This window comes from Apteryx rowi, unplaced genomic scaffold (genome assembly GCF_003343035.1).
Source record: "Apteryx rowi isolate R43461 unplaced genomic scaffold, aptRow1 scaffold_9, whole genome shotgun sequence".
Lineage (NCBI taxonomy): Eukaryota > Metazoa > Chordata > Aves > Apterygiformes > Apterygidae > Apteryx > Apteryx rowi.
In genome coordinates, this window is record NW_020451204.1 from 524,347 (window position 1) to 547,008 (window position 22,662).

Below are 22,662 nucleotides of genomic sequence, written 5' to 3' on the forward strand. Positions count from 1 at the left end.
GGGAAAAGCCACAGCCAAGAGTCTACTGGCAGAGCTCCCCCCGCACCCCAGTGAGAGTTAGAACGTCCTTCAGTTTGACTCTTATTTTCTTCTACCTAGAAAAATCTTTACTACAACACCAAGGAGCTTTGTGGGCAAAGCTTTGAAAGCAGCTCCTGTTTCAGTTCTGAATGTGTCAGTGGAAAATATTTTGAGGCCCCCTATCTGTTAATTACTTTGAAAGCTCTGATACCCGTGTGAATTCGGTCACATGGAATTCAGATATGTTTTATCTGAAGAAGGCTTTCCTAACAAGTCCTATATAAATTCGCCTTTGCTAGACTGATCTGCTGTTTCCATCAAACATGAAGCTGATTTTGGTCTTCACTGCCCTCTTTGGGGCTTCCTTGTGCCTGGAAACATTTGTTGGGTGAGTTACACTTTTGCAGAAGACCTTTCATTTCAAGGCCATACTTTTCAGTTACTCCTTTTCTCATTATCTTCACTTTACAAAATCTGTTTGAGGCGTATTCTTTTCTTTTCATAACTAACTTGTCTCCAAAATATGTTAACTTAGCTCCTTGTGTATCTCAAATCACTTGGAGGTAAGGGGAATCTGGCTATGCAGTTCTACCAAAGAGTATCGTAGTCCTAATACTGCACTAAATCATACGATATAATTAAGCCACTATGAAGTTGGTGGCTTTGATACTTCAAGATTTGAATGAATCCTCCTCTTGATCTGGGTTTTCCAAGGAGATGGGTCTAGCTGCAGAGTTAAATTCATCTTAAATTCATGTTCACCGAAAGCTTTTTTCAGCTTCTGGTAGAACTAGGGATCAGCCTCAAAAACCTAGACGTGGATCTGAACCTCACTGCAAAGCTTGAATATTCAGCCTAACAGATCTGGTCCAGCAAATATTGGAGCCAGAAGATCACAACCTGGCTTCATATCTGAACAAGCTCAGGAGTTGGTGTTTGAGATTCAGGGTTTAAATTCTTTCTCACAGACCTGTGAATGTTTTGAGTTATGAGTAATCCCAAAAGATAAGAAGTGAAGCTCATTTGAAGCTTTCATGTTCCACATGATTTTAATAAATGGCCAGAAAAGAAACTCAGAATTCCCACTAAGACTTCTGTTTATGCTGTTTTCCTTCTGCAGAAGTGTGATTTTATGTACCTGAGTGATTCTGTGCTATCACTCCATAAAGTTTTATTTCCACTTCTGGTTTTAATGCATTTGCCTGAGAAATTCACTCAAAATTATATGCAGAACTATTCCAGGGAGATCCATGATCCTAGAACTAAACTTTCAGTAAAAGTCAGACTCTGTACACAGCTTCTGCCTCAATAAATGTTATTCCTTTCAGTCCTGAAATTTCACAAACCTCCAGCTTGGATCATTATTCAAGTGAAAGATTATTAGCTTCTCATTATTTTTGGAGATTCTTATTTCCCTTTACATGTTTAATCCTCTTCAGAGCCTTGCTAAGCAATTTGAATCATTATTTCCAACCATTATGTTCTAAAGTTTTATCTGCATATTGCATCACAAAATATCTCCTTTAGGTTTGCTTCCCCACAGCCTTACTGAGCATGTAAGAACCTTAATAGATGATAAAAAAAMCCCAAAAAACTAACAGATGCTTCCTGGAATATAGTGAGTGAACAGTAGATTCTAATGAATAAATATCTGTATATTAAAATGTAAGGATTAAGAACAAGAGATATAAATTTAGTTTACTAAATCGACTCTAGAGTTTATTAAGACTAGGAGAAACTATTGTGATCATTTAATCTGGTCTCCTGCATAATATAGACYGGTTTCTCTTGAATTCATTCCTGCATCACATCCAGGAGTGGTGGCTAGTGAGCCCTATCTCTTAAAAAAAGAATCCAGTCAGGAAATGGAAGCTTACAATGATGGAGAATCCAATAAAAAGTTATTGCCRTGGTAAAGTACTTCACTGTTTGTTTGACTTGGTTCTTATCCTTCTCTTCATCAGCCTGAACAAGCCCAGATTCATCAACCTCTCYGCACAGTGCTGTTTCCTTGTACCCATTTTACCAAGCAGCCTGGGTCACCCTGTGTTTAGATGTGATAAACCTGTCTTTAGAGATCTAAAAAGTACAATGTCTAGTCTAAGTTAATCACTGAGGTTACCTCTGTAACCAGTGGAGGGAGGTCCTTTCAGGAGGTGATTCATTCCACCCGACTGTCTGGAATGGTACAAGCCACCCTCTGATGGTATCAGCTTCTGGTAACAGAGGGAAGTTAGTCAACAGTCTTTGCCTAAACAACTAAAGCAAGGTGAGATGAATCCCATATTTAGTGTCTGCTCTACTTTTTTTACATAATGCTCCCCAAACATTTTATCATTTGCAAACATTTGATCATTTGCAAACTCAACCAGAATTTTTTTTTTTTTGGCAAGTTGTTGACAAAACTAATAAATAGGTGCAAGACCGATCCTTGTAACCAATTAAAAACTTGGCCACTTGATGATGTCTCGTTTCCAGTGAAACCTTAGGAACTGCCATTTAACTAGGTACTAACCTAAGGCAGTGTAGCAGGTTGGATCTGCAGGTTGCTAGTCAAACTCTTGGGTGGCACTAAGTCAAYTGCATTAGAGAAGTCTGTACTCATTGTATCAATACAAGTGACTATTCTCCAAATCCATAATCTCAATAAGAAGCAAGTTCAACAAGGTCCTTTCGCAAGACTGTTTCTCAAGGCTTGTTGATTTACTGCAGACACCAGGTTCTCCGAATCAAGGCAAGCAATGAGGAACAGATTAAACAATTACAGCTTTTGGAAGTGCTGGAACATCTTCAGGTATGTTATTACCACGGAGGCATTTGTTGACACTTCAGACCGTGGCTTCATCAGGGGTAGGACTTTGCATTGTGTTGGGAAGGTTCTCACCATAATGTGGCAGCTGCCATAAATAAACAGCTGCCACAGTAGTTGGTGTTTGATCGACAAGTTCTAGCACCAGCCTGGCAGTCAGGAGTGCCTGCATTCAAATTCTCTCTCGGCTGGGTTTGCAATCATATTTGAACCGATCTGCTCTAAACCTTAGTGTCAAAACCCCTGTTTTTAAAATGGGGGTGCTAATATTTCTGTACTTGTCTCCAAGAGTGGTGGGAGGAATTTGTTAGTTAGAGTCTATACCATATCGAAACAGTAAAGCACACGATAAAATTCTAGGTATTAGGGTTCTTATTGCCATTGCAGAGAATTTTTATTATAATTATCTTTAAAAATATTGATTTGAATAATATATAAACCAAAATTTTAAAAGTCATACAAAAGGAGAAATAAAAGCAGTGTTTCAGATTACCTAATAATGTAATATGGAGCTTTTCTTGAAACTATGACTGGTAAAAAGGAGAACAGTAAAATAATCATAATAGAAGGCTAAAATCTCCTCTTGCTTATACAACTGAAGCTCTGAAGTCAGTGAAAATGCTGACTCTAACCTCCCCCTGGGTCTTTTTTTCTTTCCCAAGTTGATCACGTTAACTGGTACAAGGTTGTGGTGAGGCTGAGCTGAAGAATGGAACATGCCATAAGCATGACGTGGCACGACGCTGCCGGAGTTGTACAATTTGGGAGAAATCAGTGTTTCTAGAGCTTTAGGGAAGCTGTCTGCAGAGCGCGCCTTCCCAAAACAAATCCATTTTCCTTCTTGTTTTCAGCTGGATTTCTGGTTAAACCCCTCTACCCCTGCTCTCCCTGTGGATGTCCGAATCCCCTTTAACAGCCTCCAAGCCGTCAAAGTCTTCCTGGAGTCCAACAACATTGAGTACTCTATCCTGATTGAAGACCTACAGGTAGACAATGCTATGGGCATATGATTAGCTTCTATATCCAGTGGAAAGAAATAGCGGTGCATGATCTGGCCTCGTTCATTAATTCATGCACTGTTCCCCGTTCTGCTTTCCGTGAGGACCGCTTTCCCTTCCCTTGCTTTTGCAGACTGTGGATCAAGTTACTGTCTCCCCAGAGATGGTCTGTGGACCACCGATGCCCTGGGAAGCTGTGGAGATCACTCTGCAGATGCTCTCTGAAGCCATTCTGAACAGTGACATTATTAAACTCTTTCGTTCCGTAGGGCTATTCTGATAAGTGAAATTTTGTGTGATCTTTTGCCATCGGAAGTTTGGGAATCACTGCAGTAAGTTACCCATAATTCAGTAAGCTGTGCTATGGACAGCTCTGGACATCACAACCCCAAAGAACTGTAYAGCACAGTGTGAGGGCAAAAACCACACTCTTGGGCACTAATCTAGTACTGTTTCATGAGCAGTAATTCCAGAATGGCATCTAAAGATTAACTCAGCGGAAACACTGCCCTTTTCTCAAGCTTTCCAATACTAATCTTGTTCATCTTAACAAGCGTTTAAAATTTAATACTGACCATTTAAATACCAGTGATCTTGCCTTCTTCGCTACAGCTAAGTCCATCAGAAACATCAGTTTGCTCCGTAGCTGTGTGAAGCTTGGGACTGTGTCCAGAGCCAGTACACAGCGGCACCATCTCGTTATTTGAGGTGAACATTGGGTGAGAAGTCTGCCAAGCAAGCAGGCTTTCCTCCACATTTGAATGGCTTGTTTTAGGTCGTACTAGATGAAGAAAAGCAAGATATGGCCCGCAGTCAGCAACGGGAGCGCGGCAGCAACACTTTCAACTATGGAGCTTACCATTCTTTAGCTGCGGTGAGTAGCTTGAATCCAACTTTTGGGGAAGATGATTCTTTTTTCTGGCTTTTTTTCACGCTCTCTTCGATCAAATCCTATACTAGGATCTAAAATTCCTTTCTGGCTTCTTCTGGTACACAGTTTTGTTTTTAAATGGATTTTTTTTTCTGTGGTCAGCACAGTGGGCCAACACTCTCCCTCGCAGTGTTGCAAGAGGCCAGTGTTGATCACACTTTTTCTTAAACTTTTGGACAGAGCTCTATCAAAATATTTCCTTCTGACCCCTCAGAGATACTTCAGAAGAGAGCGAGAAATAAATAAATCTTGAAATAGGGAAATACAGGAAAGCTGCAGCCATCAAGCAGAGCAGAGGATAAGGTATTTTTTACTACCAGAAAGTTCTTGAAGTGGATTTTGAGCTTATTCTTGGATTGAGTGGATCTTGAAGATACGGCAGTACTTCCTCATGCATCCGAGAAGCTGGGGAATAGCACTGACCACCCTAAAGTAGGGTGAGCTGGGGCTTTGGAGAGGCCATACTAATGCAGGCAGAAGGGGATAAAGTGGGTTTCACCAGATCCTACAGAATTCATCAGATCCTACGATTGTTCTGGGCAGCACAATACATAGATGGAATATAAGTGTCATGCTGACTTTTAATTTTAGATTTATGAAGAACTGGATAATATTGCACAGGAGCACAGCAGCATTGTCAGCAAGCTAAAGATTGGGGAATCCTATGAAAAGCGGCCTTTGTATGTGCTCAAGGTATGGTTCCTGTGTATATAACAGATTAAAGAGTGTGTGTACGTGTATATGTGTGACTATATACATATATATATATTTATGTATGAATATATATATACACATATACTACTATAAAATTATTATAGATTGTATTATATTATAGATATGGTACAATTCAGTCCAAAGCATCCCAGTCTCTATGGGGTGGTTGACTAAGAGGTGTCAGTAAGAGTTTTACAAGTTTCTGCTTTATTTGACAGTTCAGCACTGGAGGAACCAACCGTCCTGCAATCTGGATTGACGCTGGTATCCATTCCCGAGAGTGGGTTACCCAAGCCAGCGCAGTATGGATAGCTAATAAGGTCACTTCAGCAGTGATTGATTTTCTTTTGCCTTGGGAATGCCATTGACTGTTTAAAAGTATATCTACCGCACCTATATGTACTTAACCAGATCTGCTGCCTCTGCTTCACCTGTCCTAAAATGCAGCTGACTCCAGACAGAACATGGCAACTATTTAGACACAGARTTGAAATATTACAACAGCAGGGAGAAGTTTAGGTAGGCAAAATGTAATAGTCCAGGTGGAATTGCTGAGGACTCCAGGACTGATAGCTTTACGAGTGACTGAGGACTTTGAAAAAATTAAGATTATTTTGAGAAAATTATTATTAGTTTGCTGCTTCGGTCTGCAGACACAGAGGAGCACTGTGTGGTTACCTTTCACAAAAGTGCTAAAAAATTCCAGCTCTATTCAAATGAGCATTTAAATTCCACTGAAAATGAGTAAGCCACCAGAGATGTGCAGCATAATTATAGATTCCCAAACTGGGCTAATTCATCTCGATCCTAGTGCTAGCTTTGGTGCGTTCTCGGGGACTTGCMGGAGAGAATTTTGTTGCCCTCTTCCATTAAATCCCTGTCTTCTGAATAAAATAGTAGAACAGATTCATTGCTCTCTCCAAGCCCCAGGTTTRACAAGGAACAGTTACTGCCAGCAGATGATTAATGTTTCTTGTTTGCCTATCCAGAAAGCCAGACTTGCCTCTGTACCCAGCTGTTAGAGTGTAAGCATGAGGGAAGGAARTATGCTGATCATCACGGTGTGCCGTACTTTATCTCCGCTTAGATTGCTTCTGACTATGGCAGTGATCCATCCATCACCTCTCTGCTGAAAAAAATGGACATTTTCCTGCTGGCAGTCACAAACCCTGATGGATATGAATTCACTCAGACCAAAGTGAGTAAGCACACTGCCTCCRAGCCGATTCAGAAAGCTGTCATGCTCTTCCAAGCCGACAATAAATCTGAGGGAAGTAGGTTCCAAAAGTCCGTTTGTTAATGTTGTGACGAGGAAATGCAAGAGAGTCGGGCAGCCCAAGACACCGATTGCTTGTCTAATCCATCTTTTTTCTTCACTGTAAATTCACCAGCCCTTTGGTTGTTTCCATTGGTGCATCTTGGCAGTTAGTCCATCAGAAGTGATCTTAGGCTTGCGCCTAGGATCGCTTCCTGTCGAATGGTAACCGTTTCTGGGTAGCAGGCGTCACGCAAGCCCTGCACTTTGTTCCTTTGCAAAGCCACAGTGTTGCTTTGTTTTAGAATCGCATGTGGCGGAAGACACGCTCCAAGATTCAAGGCAGTCTGTGTGTCGGAGTTGATCCAAACAGGAACTGGGATGCAGGTTTTGGAGGTAGGAACAAGGTTTTTGGATTCRGGCTGTCACTAAGAAGAAGGTTCCCTTTCACACTCCTGGATCCTGTTACACGGGAACAGCAATCTCCTTAACATAAGGATTCCGAAAGCAAATGGTCAAATATAATAGTAGTTGCCTTTTGTAAAGATAATTTCTTACTGACTAGTTGCTAAAGAGCTGAAGATGAGACAAGTAACCTGTACCTTCTAGCAGTAAGTCTCTTCAGCATCCATACTCTGTCACTGCTGTCATCTATCAGCATTCAAGGCTTTGCTGAAGACCTGTTGTTAGGAATCGCACARCTTTGTGTTGGTCTGCTTTGTCCTTCCCTGAACACCAGTTCTTACTTTGCTCTGCTTTTGTACCAAAACAGGTCCTGGAGCCAGTAATAATCCCTGCTCTGACTCTTACCATGGGCCCAGTGCCAACTCGGAGGTGGAAGTGAAATCTATTGTAGATTTTATTAAGAATCAYGGAAATACGGTGGCCTTCCTCACCCTCCACAGCTACTCTCAGCTCCTGATGTATCCCTACGGCTATAAATGCACTAAACCAGCAGACTATGCAGAGCTGGTGAGACACATTGACTCAACTATATCTTCCTCTGTCCTTCCAGCTGGCTTTCCATACTTGAGTATTATAGTGAGATAACAGGATAAATGGGCTGAATTCAGCCATCCTATCGTAACGGTAACCATCCATGGGAGTGAACGGGAGCTGCTGCAATGCAATACCTTTAAAAGAGAAGTCTGGGTCATATGCAAACACATGCCATTCCCACCCGTTGTCAGCCCTGTTCACTCACTCCGAGGCTGGTCYGCATTTCCTTCTTTAGCTTAAATGACAGTATTCATGTCTTTGAGGGGATATGAACCATACCATCATAGGACAATTTAGGTCTGGAGGCCTCTAATCCAACTCTCTGCTCAAAGCAGGCCAGCTTTGAAGTCAGGACCAGCTTCAAAGTTAGAAGAGGCTGCTTAGAGCCTTGCCCATCTGAGTTTTGAATGTTGCCAAAGACAGATTCCACAGTTTCTTTGGGCCCATTCTGAAGTTTTCCGTGCTCGTGGGGATTTTCTTTTTCCTAATATCTCTGTGGAATTTCCTGTGGGGCGTTTTGTTTGTTGCCCCTTGTCCTTTTGCTGTACACCTCCGAGAAGAGCCTGGCTCTGTTTTTTTCTACAACCACCCATTACATAGTTGAAGTGAGCACAAAGCTGACTGCTAAGTATTGGAAAAGCTCTGAATGCCTTGGGGTTTTCTTGCATCTTCTGAACCTTTTATTGACAAGACAGTGGGTGAGATGAAACACCAGGTGATTTGATATGGAAGCTTTTATGTTAATTTGCCTGTAATATCACCTCCTCAAAATACTGTGGAAGCTGTGATTGCTGTCACTAGTATCCAGTAATGAAGACATTAATTCATTTGGCACGGCTCATTTTGGGGGGAGTGAAAGTAGGTTGTAAACCAGTTTGGAGACTTCCCTAAATAGGGTTCAGGATGGTGAAATCTGAAGATTTAGTGTCATTAAGCGTGGCTACTTTCTGACTCTTCCTTCATCCTCTGCTCTCCAGGATACCTTGGGGAGAGCTGCTGCCAGTTCCGTCCGTTCCCTGTATGGCACCGCCTATAAAGTGGGAAGCATTTGCTCTACTATCTGTGAGTATTTCGCCATTCTGAGCTTTATGGGTTATCCCAGGGAAACATGCCACGCTTTGGTCTCCCCCCAAGTTCTCTGACCCACAAGGTCCTTCACGAAGGTAGTGTTGCTTCAGCAGAGTGACACCACCAGTCAGATGTTGCCAGCTGAGCGTTCACATGAAGGCCTAATACTTGTCCCTCACAAATATTACCACCGTAAAGTTCTCTTCTGGATAGCATCGTCTCTGTGCCATATGCCCCAAACCAAGAATGCTTTCGCTTACTTGGGTATGGCCTGATCCTGAGAAATTCCCGGCATATTCAGCACAAAGTGGCTATGGTAGCCGCGAGTGCTGCGTGGAAGCATAACCCAGATCAACCCTCCATTCATCCCTTGTGGCTTTTTCTCCCTTTCTCTTTCAGACCAAGCCAGTGGAGGCAGCATTGACTGGAGCTACGATTATGGCATCAAATACTCTTTTGCCTTTGAGCTGAGAGACACAGGTAGTTACGGTTTCCTCCTGCCAGCCAGCCAAATCATCCCAACTGCAGAGGAGACCTGGCTGGGTCTGAAGACGATCATGGAGCATGTGCGAGATAATACATACTAAAAGTCGGGACGGGAATCGACTGTCTAAATTCTCTTCCCTTGACATGCTTGAGACAATTGTAACCACATGGCATATGGCTGAATAAAAAGTTTGTGTGCATTCCTCCTACAGCAATGCGTGTCTGTATATAAAGAGCATTTCATGCATATCTCTTTGGTTCTCTGCATTTGGGTTTGCATGGTAGACTCCTTACGAGGCGTTAGAGATTTTAGGACCCAGTCAAAACTCTGTAACAGGCCCTGTTGGAGTCCACCTCAACACGACACAGTAGGAGCTGGAGGGTGGAAGATGTGACTGCTCCTGTGACTGACTACTACTGAGATTTTACAAATGACCTCCAGTTAGAAAAAGAAACCAAGCCTTTTCCCACCTCGATAAAGAGGTCATCCAGGGAACTTCCGTCAGCGCAGAGGCTGAGGAAAGAATTAAAATCTAAGAGCAGTATGGCTCAGAGCAAGGGGTAAAGGTCTGCTTGGAGAAGAGGCATCCAACCCCCAGCCTGTGACTGCAGTAGCCTGTCCTGCCGTGTGGCCCCTCAGGTGGCTTCTGCAGCTACGTCTATATTAGTAAATAAATACCCGGAATTATTCCCGGGCACCATAATGCAATTATCTATACTGTTAAACTCTCGTATACACTCCCAGGTGTGATTTCAGCCCTATTCCAACTCAGATTCTCCACGTTCCCGTGATGATTTAATTTACTAGTATAGGCAGACTGTGAAACCGCCGCGCCACGAGTCGCGTTTGCACTTCCTCCTTTGGATGAAGTGCCTGAGCTATCTTCAAAACCGATTCTGCAGATCTGGCGCCACCTTTTCATCTCTTGCAGGAGCAGTGGGCGATACGTTGCGGGGGCGAGAGAGTGGGGTTGGCTAAAAAAAGCCGCTAACGGTTCTCCGCGGTGGTTAGAAGCAGAGGCAAGGAAAAGTTCGYGGACGAAGGATGCTTTGGGGCTTATCGAAGACAAAGATTCGGGCACAGCATCTGCCTGAGGATGCTGCCAAGCCACCGGCCACTGAAGGTGTCCTGGGGTGGCCTCACCGTGYGTTTGTCCCGGCCCTTTCCTCCCTCCCTAGGTTTGGCCACCGGGCATGGTTAGAGAGAGGACCACGATGGAAGGACCCCTGCCCTGACCCAGCGTGGCTGGGCTTGAGCATCCCGTGTCTCCCTCCATATGGGTGGGCTCCCTTGTTGTGTCTTCCAGCCTCCCAATTTCTTGAGCCTCACGAGCCGACAGCTTCTGGCCGTGTTTCCGAGCCACCAAGGCGTCGGGCATCATCAATCCCTGCCCCTGGTGCAATAGCTATCAAGTCTAACAGGCTTATATTGATGTCCTCTGCTTGCCCCAGCAGCTGGTGAGTTACTCACGCCGTCGGGAGCGCGGCTGGAAAACAAACACGCCCTGCGCGAGAGGGCGAAACCTGGGTTCAGGCCCAAAGGACGCAAGGCTGTTGGCAGGGAAAAGCAGGTGAAGGTGCAGGTGAGGCGCCAGGCAGCTCCACGTGGGTTCGGCACGGGGCTGGGGAAGCCTGGGCATGGAGGGACTCTGCCGTGCTGCTGCTCAACCCGTGCATCTGCTGGTCCCTCCCGTTGGCGCTCGGTGACTCTCCGGGATGGGGCCGTGTTTCCAAACTGTCCCATCCTTCCGTGGCTCGTGACGGAGCTCAAGTGCTGCTGGCTAAAGGTTGCTGGTGGGAGGCACCAGCTTGGTCCCCAGATCCACCTGAGCCGCTGCCTCTGCGTGGGCGACCCTGCGAGCGGCAGGAGCGGTGGTGGGCGACCAGCTGCAGGTGCCTTTGCACTGGGCTGGACGGGGTGGTAGAATTCAGCTCTGGTCCTGCCCTGGCTTTGAAGCTCCATCCTGGCAGAGACCATCTGAGCTTCTAGGCCATCTTGTCCCTCTTCTTCTAAGTGCATGGCTTGATGACAACGGCATCCAGTTTTGGGACCCCCCACTACCAGAGAGACACTGATAAACCAGAATGAGGTCAGTGGAGGCCACCGAGATGTTCAGCAGCTGGAGCACACGTCCTGTGAGGGACAGCTGAGGGAGCTGGACTGGTTCAGCCTGGAGAGGAGACCTACGAGCAGCTCTCCCGTACCTACAAGAAGGTTACGGAGAAGATGGAGCCAGGCTCTTCATCGCGGTGCATGATGGGGGGTGAGAAACAACAGTATGAACTGAAACAAGAGATGTTCGGACTGGATGTAAGAAAAACCCTTCCCACCATGAGGACAGAGCAGCAGTGGTCCAAATTGCCCGGAGAGCTTGTGCAGTCTCCATCCTTGAAGGGTTTCAAGACCCAACAAGGCCCTGAGTAACCTGATCTGACCCCAGAGCTGACCCTGCTTTGGGCGGGAGGTTGGACCAGAGACCTCCTGAGGTCCCTTCCAACCTGAATTATCCCGTGATCCTATGATCCTAATATCCTGCCTAAATGAGGACCTCTTTCCCCATCATCCAGGCCCCCAAAGCTTGTCCCCGGCTGTGTGGAGCAGCCCAGTGGCTCCCAACGGTGCTGGCCGGGGACGAGCTCAGAGATGCCACCACGGATGCGCGTGGGGATTCCCGGCAGGAATCGCCCGACAGCTGGTGTACTGTGAAGCCACAAAGGTCACCCGCACGTCCCTAAATCCTTCCCTCCGCTATGCAGACCCGGGACCTCCAACTCCCGCTGGGACGAGGCAGGACACGGGGAAAACGCCCTCCCCGGCCGCCCGCAGCAGGTCCGGGGCCTCGAGGAGGATATTTCCAGAGCCTCCCTGGTTTGGCGGCTCCTTTATTTGCTTCTCCAAATAAAACACACGTTTTTGGCTCCGGGGAACTGTTCCTCGCTTATCTGTTTGCTGTGTGCCCAGCAGATGTGGCCTTGGTGAGAAGGTCCTCGAGGTGCCCCAGCGGGATGCCTGGGGGGTTATATAGGTCCTCGGGGGCTGAGGCACGGCCACGGCCACGGCCACGGCCACCACCATGCGGGGCTTCTTGCTCGTCGTCGCCGTCGCGGCGGCCACCTGCGGCGAGGAGCTCTTCGTGGGGTGAGTCCGGCCGCGGAAGCCCTTTCCCGGGCGGATTGAGCGCTCCGCTACGCGATGTCTCCCTTCATCTTCCGCTCTCGCCTTCCCGCAGGGACCAGGTCCTACGCGCCGTGGCGGGTGACGAGGAGCAGCTCGCCCTGCTCCGGGACCTGGGGGAGCAGGCGGAGCTGCAGGTGAGAGCCCATCGCCCCGGCRTCGGGGCTGCGCCCCGGTCTAAGGCACGTCCACTGTGCTGCACAGCTCGGCGGCGGCGCCGGATCCACTGCCGGGAGGGCTCATCCCGTCCCCGCGCACGGCTGGGCTCTCTCCCGAGAAACGCAGCCTGCAGTGGAGACCCCATCCCACCTCGGATGCCCATCCAAGGTCAGGTGGAGCCACGTTCCTTGCCCAAGATGCTGGTGACCAAGCCGCTGTTTTCCTAGCATCCCTCGAGAAGCCGCCCAGATGTCCCCACGTGGCTCCCCGGCGCTCCCGGCAGAAGAGCCCGAGGCGCCGGTGGAGTCAACCTCCCCCTTTCCCCAAGCCAGGTTGACTTCTGGYGTGGTCCCACCAAGCCCAACCTCCCCGTGGACCTGAGGGTCCCTTTCCGGAGCCTCCAAGCCGTCAAAAGCTTCCTGGAGGCCAACGGCGTCGCCTACAGCGTCATGATCGAGGACGTGCAGGTGAGGGGCGCCCGGCGGGACACAGCTCCTCGCCTCCATCCCAGCGGGAGGAGCTGGGGACAAACCGGAGAAGGTGGAAAGCAGAAGCCATCTCCACCAGACTTTTGCAAAAAAACCCACCCGGTGGGTGGAAAAAAAGCACCAACCGGGCGCTCTCCCAACCAGGAATTGCTCGACGAGGAGAAGAGGACCATGGCGCTGTCCCGGAGGCTGGAGAGGAGCACGGGCGCTTTCGACTTTGCCTCCTACCACACCATCGAGGAGGTGGGTGGCCCGGCAGGGTGCCCCCACCCCACCCCACCCCACGTCGCCCRCGGTGGGGTGACGCCGCCGCTGTCCCCGGCAGATCTACGGCTGGATGGAGGCGCTGGCGGCGGCCCACCCCGGCCTGGTCACCAGGCTGCAGATCGGGCAGAGCTACGAGAAGCGGCCGCTCTACGTGCTGAAGGTGGGTGCTGCCGGGCACCCGCAAGCGCCGGCGCCGGCCTGGCCTCAGAGCGGAGCCATGGGAAAGTGCAGGCGTGCACAAGCCTGCACACGCGTGCACAAGCCTGCACACAAATGCACAAGCCTGCACACATGTGCACAAGCCTGCACATGCATCCACAAGCCTGCACACAGGTGCAAAAACCTGAACATGTGTGCACAAGCCCGCACACGCGTGCACAAGCCTGAACACACATGCACAAGCCTGCACACGCATGTACAAGCCTGCACAGGCGTGCACAAGCCCACACACATGTGCATAAGCCCACACACGCAAGCCTGCACACAAATGCACAAGCCTGCATGTGCACAAGCTTGCACACATGCACTCACAAGCCTGCACACGCATGTGCAAGCTGCCAGCTATGTGCACAAGCCTGCACACACGTGCACAAGCCTGTGCATGTGAGCACAAGCCTGCAGACGTGCACAAGCCTGCACACGCGTGCACAAGCCTGCAGGTGTGCGCATGAGCCTGCACAGGCATGCACAAGCCTGCACATGCACCCACAAGCATGCATACACATGCACAAGCCTGCAGACATGTGCACAAGTCTGCACACACGTGCACAAGTCTGCAGATGTGTCCACAAGCCTGCAGAYGTGCACAAGCCTGCCCACGCGTGCACAAGCGTGTGCCGCTGACGCCGGCGCGCTCCCTTCGCAGTTCAGCACGGGCGGAGCGGGCCGGCCCGCCATCTGGCTCGACACCGGCATTCACTCGCGCGAGTGGATCACCCAAGCCACCGGCGTGTGGACCGCCAACAAGGTAGGCGCCAGCGCGTTTCCCCCCCTCCATCACCGCCACGGCCTTGCAAACCGAACCCGCTGCCCCTGCGCACTGAGGTCCGGGCTCAGCTAGACTGTGCCCGGGAGGTGGCCACCGTGCCTGCTCCTATGGAAACCTCTGGGGACGGGACCTCCGACCTCCCCAGGCTTCTCCCAGCAATTTCCAAGTGCTTCCCGGGTCTCCTGTGTTGATGGTGAAGCTGGTGGCACCTCATATGGTGTTGGCCGTTGAGCTCTTCCACCACCGTGGACGTGCGGCTCCTTGGTCGCTGCCCGTCCCCCGGAGCGGCTGGCGCGGGGTTCGAGGTGGTTCCTTCTTCTCCCCTTGCCGTGCAGATAGCCGAGGAGTATGGCAAGGACCCCGCCGTGACCGCCATCCTGGACAGCATGGACATCTTCTTCGAGATCGTCACCAACCCTGACGGCTTCGCTTACACCCACAGCACCGTAAGTGCCGCGACGGGGAGGAAAAGCCTCGTCCTGACCCCCCCCCCAGGTCCAGCATCCCCCAGGACCTCCCATCCAAGGAGCTGCCTTGGACGCCCACCACGCGCGGTGGCCACCCCGGTTCTGGGTGGAGAAGAGCCCGGGGTTGCCCCATCCCACCCGGGACGTCAGCCGAGAGCTGCCGGAGCGGGTCGGCAGAGACCGTTTTCATCTCCTGGTGGGAGACACCCCGACGGGAGCCCTGGTGGCTCATCCCCACCAGTCCCGTGACGGTGTCTTCCCCGGTGTCCCTCGCTCCTAGAACCGCCTGTGGCGAAAGACGAGGTCCGTCAACGCCGGCTCCTCCTGCGTCGGCGTGGACCCCAACCGAAACTGGGACGCGGGCTTCGGAGGTACGGCGGGGCCGTGGACGGCGGGTGGTGGCACCATCCCCACGTCCGGGAGGCCGCGGAGGCGGTGAACATCCCGCATGCCTGCGAGCGAAACCCGGGTGTCGCTTCTCCCTCGGGCGCCCGCGGCACCTCGCGAGCGGGTGTCTCCTCGCTCACGTCCCCAGGACCCGGCTCCAGCAGCAACCCCTGCTCCGAAACCTACCACGGCCCCTACGCCCACTCCGAGAGCGAGGTGAGCGCCATCGCCGACTTCATCCTCCGCCACGGGAACGTCAAAGCCGCCGTCTCCATCCACAGCTACTCGCAGATGCTCATGTTCCCCTACGGCTACAAGGCGGCGCCGGCGCCCGACCGCCGGGAGCTGGTGAGGTGGCCGCATCACCCAAGGGTGGTCTCCTAGGTCCTCGGGGGGGGGGGGACAACCCCTCACCCATGCCCTTTTTTTGGGGTGGTGGTGGGGGATGTCCTCCTTGCAGAACGACCTGGCCGCCGAGGCCGTGCGAGACTTGGCCGCCGTCTACGGCACCGAGTACACCTACGGGAGCATCATCGACACCATCTGTAAGTGTCACCTCCGCTGCCACGCCGCTGCAGGGCGTGAAACCCCCCCCCCCACGGTTTTGGGTCACCTCCTCCGGCGTCCCGTCACCCTCCGCAGACCAGGCGGCCGGCACCACCGTGGACTGGGCGTACGACAACGGCGTCAAGTTCTCCTACACCTTCGAGCTGAGGGACACGGGCCGCTACGGCTTCCTGCTGCCCGCCGGCCAGATCGTCCCCACCGCCCGGGAGACCTGGTTGGCGCTGCTGGACATCATGCTGCACGCCCTGGAGCACCCCTACTAAACGGGAGCCGGGACGCCCCGGTGAGGGGCCCCGCGGGAAGAAGCCCGCCGCCCCTGTTGTCTCATCCGGCAGATTTTTCGGCACCTCGGCGCGGTCCCGCGTTTCGGGGAATAAAACCGGTATTCGCCCTGTGGCTCCTTCCCTTCCACGTGACGCCTCTCTCGGCCTCGGCAGCTCGGCCGGCGCCAGCTGCGGCCTTCCCGGCGCCGGTGCCGGACCTGTGGGAACCGGGACAGCTGGCGGCGGCACCCTTAAAAATCCGCCCCCGCCGTGCTCCGCCGACCGACCGGCCGGAGATGATGAGGGGCCTGGTGCTGCTCGCGGCCCTGGTGGCTGCGGCCGCCGGCGCCGAGACCTTCGTCGGGTAAATTCGGGATGGGGGGGGTGCGGGAACCGCGTCCCGGGTGGGAGAAGCCGGATCAACTTCTTTGCCCCCCCCCCACACACCGCGGGGATGCGGGGGGAGGCGTTTCACGCGGCGCGCCCCGACGCCACGGTGAGGGGCACCGAGCCGCGGCTCCCGTCCCATCCTGCCCGCGGGGACGCCGGCTCTAAGGGAAACTGAGGCAGGAAGGGGAGGATGTTTGGGAGCGGGGGGGGGGGGGGGGTGGGGGCGCTTCTCATCCCGCCGCCCGCAGGCACCAGGTGCTGCGCGTCCTGCCCGGCAGCGCGGCGGAGCTGCGGAGCCTGCGGGAGCTGCAGGAGCTCGAGCACCTGCAGGTAACACTGCCGCGGTGGCGGCTCGGTTGGGTGGGTTTTTTTTGGGGGGGGGGGGTTCGGCCAGCTTGCCCCCCCCCCAACCAACCCGTCTCTCCCCCCCCCCCCCCCTTGCAGCTGGATTTCTGGCTGGCGCCGCGGGGCCCCGGGGCGCCGGTGGACGTGCGGGTGCCCTTCGCCAGCCTGCAGCCCGTCAAAGCCCACCTGGAGGCTCGCGGGGTGCCCTACTCCGTCATGATCGAGGACGTGCAGGTCAGCGGGCGGCTGGCCGGGCCGCCGTCCCGTGTCCCGTATCCCATATCCCGTATCCCACCCCACCCACGACCACTCTCATCCAGCCCTTCCCCGTGTCACCCAGGCGCTGGTGGACCAGGAGCGGACGCAGACGGGACGCCGGCGGCTCCTGCCCGCTTCCACCGACGCCTTCGACTACGCCGCCTACCACAACCTGGACGAGGTACTGGCCAGCGCGGCCACGGCTTCTCTTTCATTATTATTAATTATTTATTATAATTTTTTAAGGAAACTCTAAGGTTCGGGGTTGACCGCCGCGCCGGCGGCTTCCTCCCCGCAGATCTACGCCTTCATGGACCTGCTGGTGGCCGAAAACCCCGACCTGGTCAGCAAGGTGGAGATCGGCCGGACGACCGAAGGTCGCCCCATCTACGTGCTCAAGGTGAGGCCACCGGCCCCCGCGTCCCCCCCCACCCGCAAACCGAGACCTTTGCGGCTCCGAACCCCAACTGCCCCCCAAATTAGAGCCGGAAAGGGCTTGAGTTTTGCGTTCCGGGCGCTCTGCTTCCGCAGTTCAGCAAGGGGGGCACCAAGCGCCCCGCCGTCTGGATCGACACCGGCATCCACTCCCGCGAATGGGTGACGCAGGCCAGCGGCGTCTGGTTCGCCAAGGCGGTAGGGACGGGACGGGACGGGATGGGATGGGTGCTGGGAGCGGGCTGCGCTCCGGCGGCGGCGCGGGAACCCTCACGCCCCGGCGCTTCCAGATCGCCTCGGACCACGAGAAAGATGAGGGCTTGGCCTCCATCCTCGCCGAGATGGACATCTTCCTGGAGATCGTCACCAACCCCGACGGCTTCGTCTTCACCCACACCAAGGTGCCGGCGGTGGTGGCGGTGGCGCCGGGACCCCCATCGGGCGCCGCTTCCCCCCCCTCCCCGTGCTGCTGACCGGCTCTGTCCTTCCAGAACCGCCTGTGGCGCAAGACCCGCTCCACGCACTCGGGCTCCCTCTGCGTCGGCGTCGATGCCAACCGCAACTGGGATGCGGGATTCGGAGGTCAGAGCGCTGCCCGCCGGCCCTGCGCCTTTGCGGTGCCGTTCGTCCCCGGGGAAGGGATGGGCTTTGCTCCGGGGCTGCTCCATCCCTGGAAACTGGGACGTGGGTTTGGGCTCCACCAAGACCTTGGTGTCCCCATGCACCAGCACGGTGGGGACCAGCAGTGACAACTGTCGCATCAATGCTGAGCAGGAGCCCCCAGAGTGGTCCTTGCTGGCCACCACGCAGCCAAGGGGTGGGAGATGCTTTTGGGCTCGTACCTTCGCTGCTAGGACTCACCGAGCCACCCAGCCGGGCCACCAAAGCAGCTCTCTCCATCACCCGCTGCGTTTCCATGTGTCACCTTCCCTCCGCAGGGTCCGGCTCCAGCGGGAACCCCTGCTCGGACACCTACCGCGGGCCCTACGCCAACTCGGAGCCTGAGGTGAAGGCCATCGTGGACTTCGTGAAGAACCACGGGAACATCAAGGCCTTCATCTCCATCCACAGCTACTCGCAGCTCCTGCTCTACCCCTACGGCTACACCACCACCCCCGCGGCCGACCAGAAGGAGCTGGTAGGGCGGACGCGGGGGTGCAGAGGGGGCCAGGAGGCCGCCGGGTCTCATTCTCCTGCGAGGTGGCTCCAAGCCTCCTCCTGCTCCGGTTGCTTGTGCGACTGCTGCCCGTGGCCTCGTCTTCCCGGGTTAAGCTCTTCCCTTTTAGCCGTCCCACCGTGCCCGGCCGACTAGCACCCGGATGTGCCGGAGCAGCCACCATCCCGCCCTACGGAGCGGGATGTCCGCGAGCCGAACGTCTCCTGGGGGGGCCGCATCCTCCCCTTTCTCCGGCTCATCCGTCTCCCTTCTGCCTCTTCCCCGCAGCACCAGGTGGCCCAAAAGGCCGTCGCAGCGCTGGCTTCCGCGTACGGGACCGCGTACGAGTACGGCAGCATCATCACAACCATCTGTAAGTACCCGGTGCTTGTCCGCCGAAACCCCTCGCACCCGGAAAAGGTCCCGGCGCGGTGGGACGCATCCCCGTCGGCGGTACTCAGCGAGGACAGGCTAACCCGCTGCCTCTGGTCGCTGCCTTTCCCCGGTTAGATGAGGCGAGCGGAGGAACCATCGACTGGACCTACAACCAGGGCATTAAGTACTCCTTCACCTTTGAGCTGCGGGACACGGGCCGCTACGGCTTCCTGCTGCCCGCCAGCCAGATCATCCCCACCGCCCAGGAGACCTGGTTGGCGCTGAGGGTCATCATGCTGCACGCGCTGGAGCACCCCTACTAAACGGGGGCCGGGGGGGGAGGGGAACAACGTGATAAATAAACATAAAGCTGGAGGAGAAGCGTCTCTTGTCGTTGCCCCTTTTCCCAGTTCCGTGGGAAAGCGCCGTCCTTCATCCCATACCGCTTGAACCGAGCTCACCAAGGCCGGGTCTCGTTGCTGCTCCGTTTTGTCTAACCCTTTTGCTGCCGTGGGGGCATTTACCGTGATGGTCACGCCGGAAAGCGGTGCCGCTTGCCTCTGTGGTATCCCTTCTCCTCCTGCCTGGATCCGGGCTGTAAGGAAGCCGACAGCTTCTGGGAAAAGGGAGGGGAAGGCAGGGGAACCTAAGGTCCCCGCGCTGCCTTGACCAACCGAGGGCCCGACGCAGTTTCTTCCGCCCCAAGCTCTGCCGTGTCGTTTTGGGGTCGAACGGGGCCGCGCGGCGCCGTCGGAAAGGTCTCCCCGTGCCGGTGGGAGCCAGGGCAGGGCCCACGCCGACCCCTGCTCTCCGCAAGCGCTGCTCCAAGCTTTCCGGTAGTCTTCAGACCTCACATTGAAACGCGGTACCCAGCCACACGGTGTCATTGATTTTTTATTAAATTAAACAATTTAAAGTCCCACGCTATTATATAGAGCTCCTTCCTCCCACACCAGGCACCACCAAGGCAGAAGACCAAAAAAAACCCACACACATCCACCAAGAGAGCAAGAAGACGGGAAGGCACACGGCGCTTTTCCTTCGATGCCCAGGACTGAGGAGCTTAAACAGCTCAGACTAGTTTCATCCCTCTGGTTCAGGTTTCCCACAGCCTGGAGCAGCCAGGGATTTCAGCCCTTTCTCCAACAGCTGGATAGCAAAACCAGGACTTGGTGTAAGCCAACACAGACAACCCCTGCTCTTGTCTCTGGTTTCACCCAGATGCCTTTTAGAGTTGCTCGCGTCTGTAACAGCACTTCCAAGTGCTCGTGGAGCTGAAGTCTCCTTTTTGCAAGCCGGTGGCACCCTGCACGCTCTGCTGGTCCCTGGTTTAAGCACGTAACAAACGTTCTCTTGGCTCTCACCCCTCTTGCGCACATTAAGCTTCAGCCGTATTGATCAACCATATCATTTTCCAGGCACAAGAGCACTGTCAACCGGTCCAGGCAAGATACCAGCTGAATTATGGATGAGGCGCCATTTAGTTCAACTTTTTATTTCACATCAACATAAAAACAGAGCTGCCGTACAAACCAGAAAGGGGCAGCGGACTTGGGACGTCAAGATCACAACGGGCAACTGTGCGAGCCACGGTTATTCCCCAACCAACGCTTGGCGTTTCTGCGAGGCGTCAATGTCCAACTCTTTCCATGGATATCCACCTACTCAGTAAGGGTCTCCCTGAGCCGTTTAGCCAGCGGGGAAACCAAAGCCCAGAGAGGCGAGCCGGCTTCCCAAGGCTGCATAAAACTGTGGACAAGAACGAGGTCCCTGCGGCTCCCACTTGGGGCTCAACCGTTTCAACAAATACTTCCAAGCAGCGATGCTGCAGTTCGGTGAAAAGATAAGCAGTCTGAACGGGAAAGACACCCTGCTTCGTTCAAGAGAAGGACATCTGCCAACAGAGCGACCAGAAGTCTTCCCTCCCAGAGGCGTGATAAAGCCAGAAGGCAACAGAGCAGACCAGTTGGTAGGACCATGCTAAGACCAGCTAAAGCTGGGCTGAAACGAGATGGTATTTCCACAGCCAGTCCTAGTGACTTCTTAAACCTAACACCCGACCGGCCCGACTCTCTTAATACGCGCACACGCCCGCGCTCCCTACAGCAACCCGGCGCACCGGGTGACCCTCAGTGGGCAGCCTGGAAGGACACCTTGTACAGATCACAGCTGGCTGGTCCACATGAAAGCGTCCACGGACGTCCGTGGGAAGCGGGGAGCTCTACCTCCATCTCACTGCCATCAGATGTCGTTACGTATAAAAATACAGAGCTATATTTAACCACAAACGCGTTCAACTCTTATGACTCCTCGTAGCAGTTGGGTACTTTTCAGGACTCTATTTACAACCTTTCTGGATTTTTAAGGGCACGATACGGTCGGTGATAAAAGCGCAGGCTGGAGGTATCGCTACTGGGCCCGATCCTGAGAGACGCCAAGCGCTAGCGCGGCCCAGGGCTGCCCGTCAGGCTCGAGGGCACATCGTGCCCGGCAGGATCAGGCCCCACGGTTTGACAGGGCTGAGGAGGATCGGAACGAAACCACCAGTCCCCAGCCACGGGAACATCACCTGCACGAGCCCTCCTCCGATCTGAGATTCGGCTAGAGACCCCGGAGCTGCGGTTCATGCTCTGCTACCAACATTTGACGCTAAAACGAGCGAACGCGAACCTGGGAAGAGAGCGGGACTGGTTTCCAGAGGCGGAAAGGCTCCTCATTAAACAACCCCTTCCCTGCTTCCACGAGGATTGTTGCGATTATTCGCACAGGTCCCAGGCCCAGCGGCAATATTCGCTCCTGTAGTAGAGGTTTAAGTGTAGGTAGCGATAAACGCGCTCGGAGATGTTGAGTCTTAAACTTGAGGAATTTGGGGGGTCTGTTAATACTTACTTGGCTACATCAAAAGGGAGGGAAAACCCCCAAAGCCACACACAGAAAGCACAAAACCCAAGAAGCCAAAGCTGGACTAAGCTCTGTAATACCATGGGTAAAGGCTAGACAGCGGGGTCTCTACGTAGCCATCCCAAAAGTCTCTAACAGGCAGCACATTTCTGCCTTTTCCACACCATCAGCTTCGTCACGGAGGAGTTTCGGATGGTTTCTAGGTCAGCCAGCCAATACTGATATGGCTGGAAGCGCTGATTTGATGAAAGCTGGGGTACTTGTTTGCCACAAAATCTCCAGGCCCCACTGAGCTACCACAATCGTGACCCTGCTAGGTTTCAGGGACTCTAATTAGAGAGGAAAAAGCAAATTTTCCTTCAGTCACCCTAACCTTAAAGACGCTACTCCAAAAATAGTGGCAAAGGCACAGTTCGGAATAACCATCAAGCCTCTACACCAGGCATGGGCCCTGTGGAGCTCTTTGCCGCTCCAATAAGGGACACGATTTACCTCCAAGTATCACGAAAGGATTTACGAAGCAAAATGAAGTCCTGCCTCCCAACCTTGCCTCCCGTTGGCCTGTATCACAGGGAAGACAGGCTTGCTGGCAGAAGAGCGACCGACTGTCTCCTCAACTTACTTCGTAGTTCTCTGCAACGACGATGAGCAGCAGCCTGCTCTTGCAAGGAGGAGGAAGAAGAAACCACTGGTTTGCAGATGAACCCAGGAGATCCCAGTGTACAGACGGGGTAAGAGGGGCACGGCAGCCAATCCCGTC

The 22,662-nt window shown here is 53.4% G+C and overlaps 3 protein-coding genes across 3 annotated transcripts; all 3 read left to right on the forward strand.

Annotated features, from left to right (window-relative positions):
* Nucleotides 1-329: 329 nt before the first annotated feature.
* LOC112978090 (carboxypeptidase A2-like) lies at nt 330-9,382 on the forward strand. Its single transcript, XM_026091216.1, has 11 exons — nt 330-409; nt 2,734-2,815; nt 3,682-3,816; nt 4,604-4,702; nt 5,351-5,452; nt 5,692-5,793; nt 6,561-6,671; nt 7,034-7,124; nt 7,501-7,700; nt 8,705-8,789; nt 9,195-9,382. The coding sequence occupies exons 1-11, from the start codon at nt 345-347 to the stop codon at nt 9,380-9,382; spliced, it is 1,260 nt and encodes a 419-aa protein (XP_025947001.1). The 5' UTR covers nt 330-344.
* Nucleotides 9,383-12,355: 2,973 nt separating this feature from the next.
* On the forward strand, nt 12,356-16,042 carry LOC112978111 (carboxypeptidase A1-like). Its single transcript, XM_026091268.1, has 11 exons — nt 12,356-12,420; nt 12,512-12,593; nt 12,948-13,082; nt 13,248-13,346; nt 13,429-13,530; nt 14,236-14,337; nt 14,694-14,804; nt 15,106-15,196; nt 15,361-15,560; nt 15,673-15,757; nt 15,855-16,042. The coding sequence occupies exons 1-11, from the start codon at nt 12,356-12,358 to the stop codon at nt 16,040-16,042; spliced, it is 1,260 nt and encodes a 419-aa protein (XP_025947053.1).
* Nucleotides 16,043-16,341: 299 nt separating this feature from the next.
* Nucleotides 16,342-19,324, forward strand: LOC112978049 (carboxypeptidase A1-like). Its single transcript, XM_026091108.1, has 11 exons — nt 16,342-16,406; nt 16,681-16,762; nt 16,877-17,011; nt 17,118-17,216; nt 17,334-17,435; nt 17,567-17,668; nt 17,761-17,871; nt 17,962-18,052; nt 18,409-18,608; nt 18,915-18,999; nt 19,137-19,324. The coding sequence occupies exons 1-11, from the start codon at nt 16,342-16,344 to the stop codon at nt 19,322-19,324; spliced, it is 1,260 nt and encodes a 419-aa protein (XP_025946893.1).
* The last annotated feature ends 3,338 nt before the right edge of the window (nt 19,325-22,662 follow it).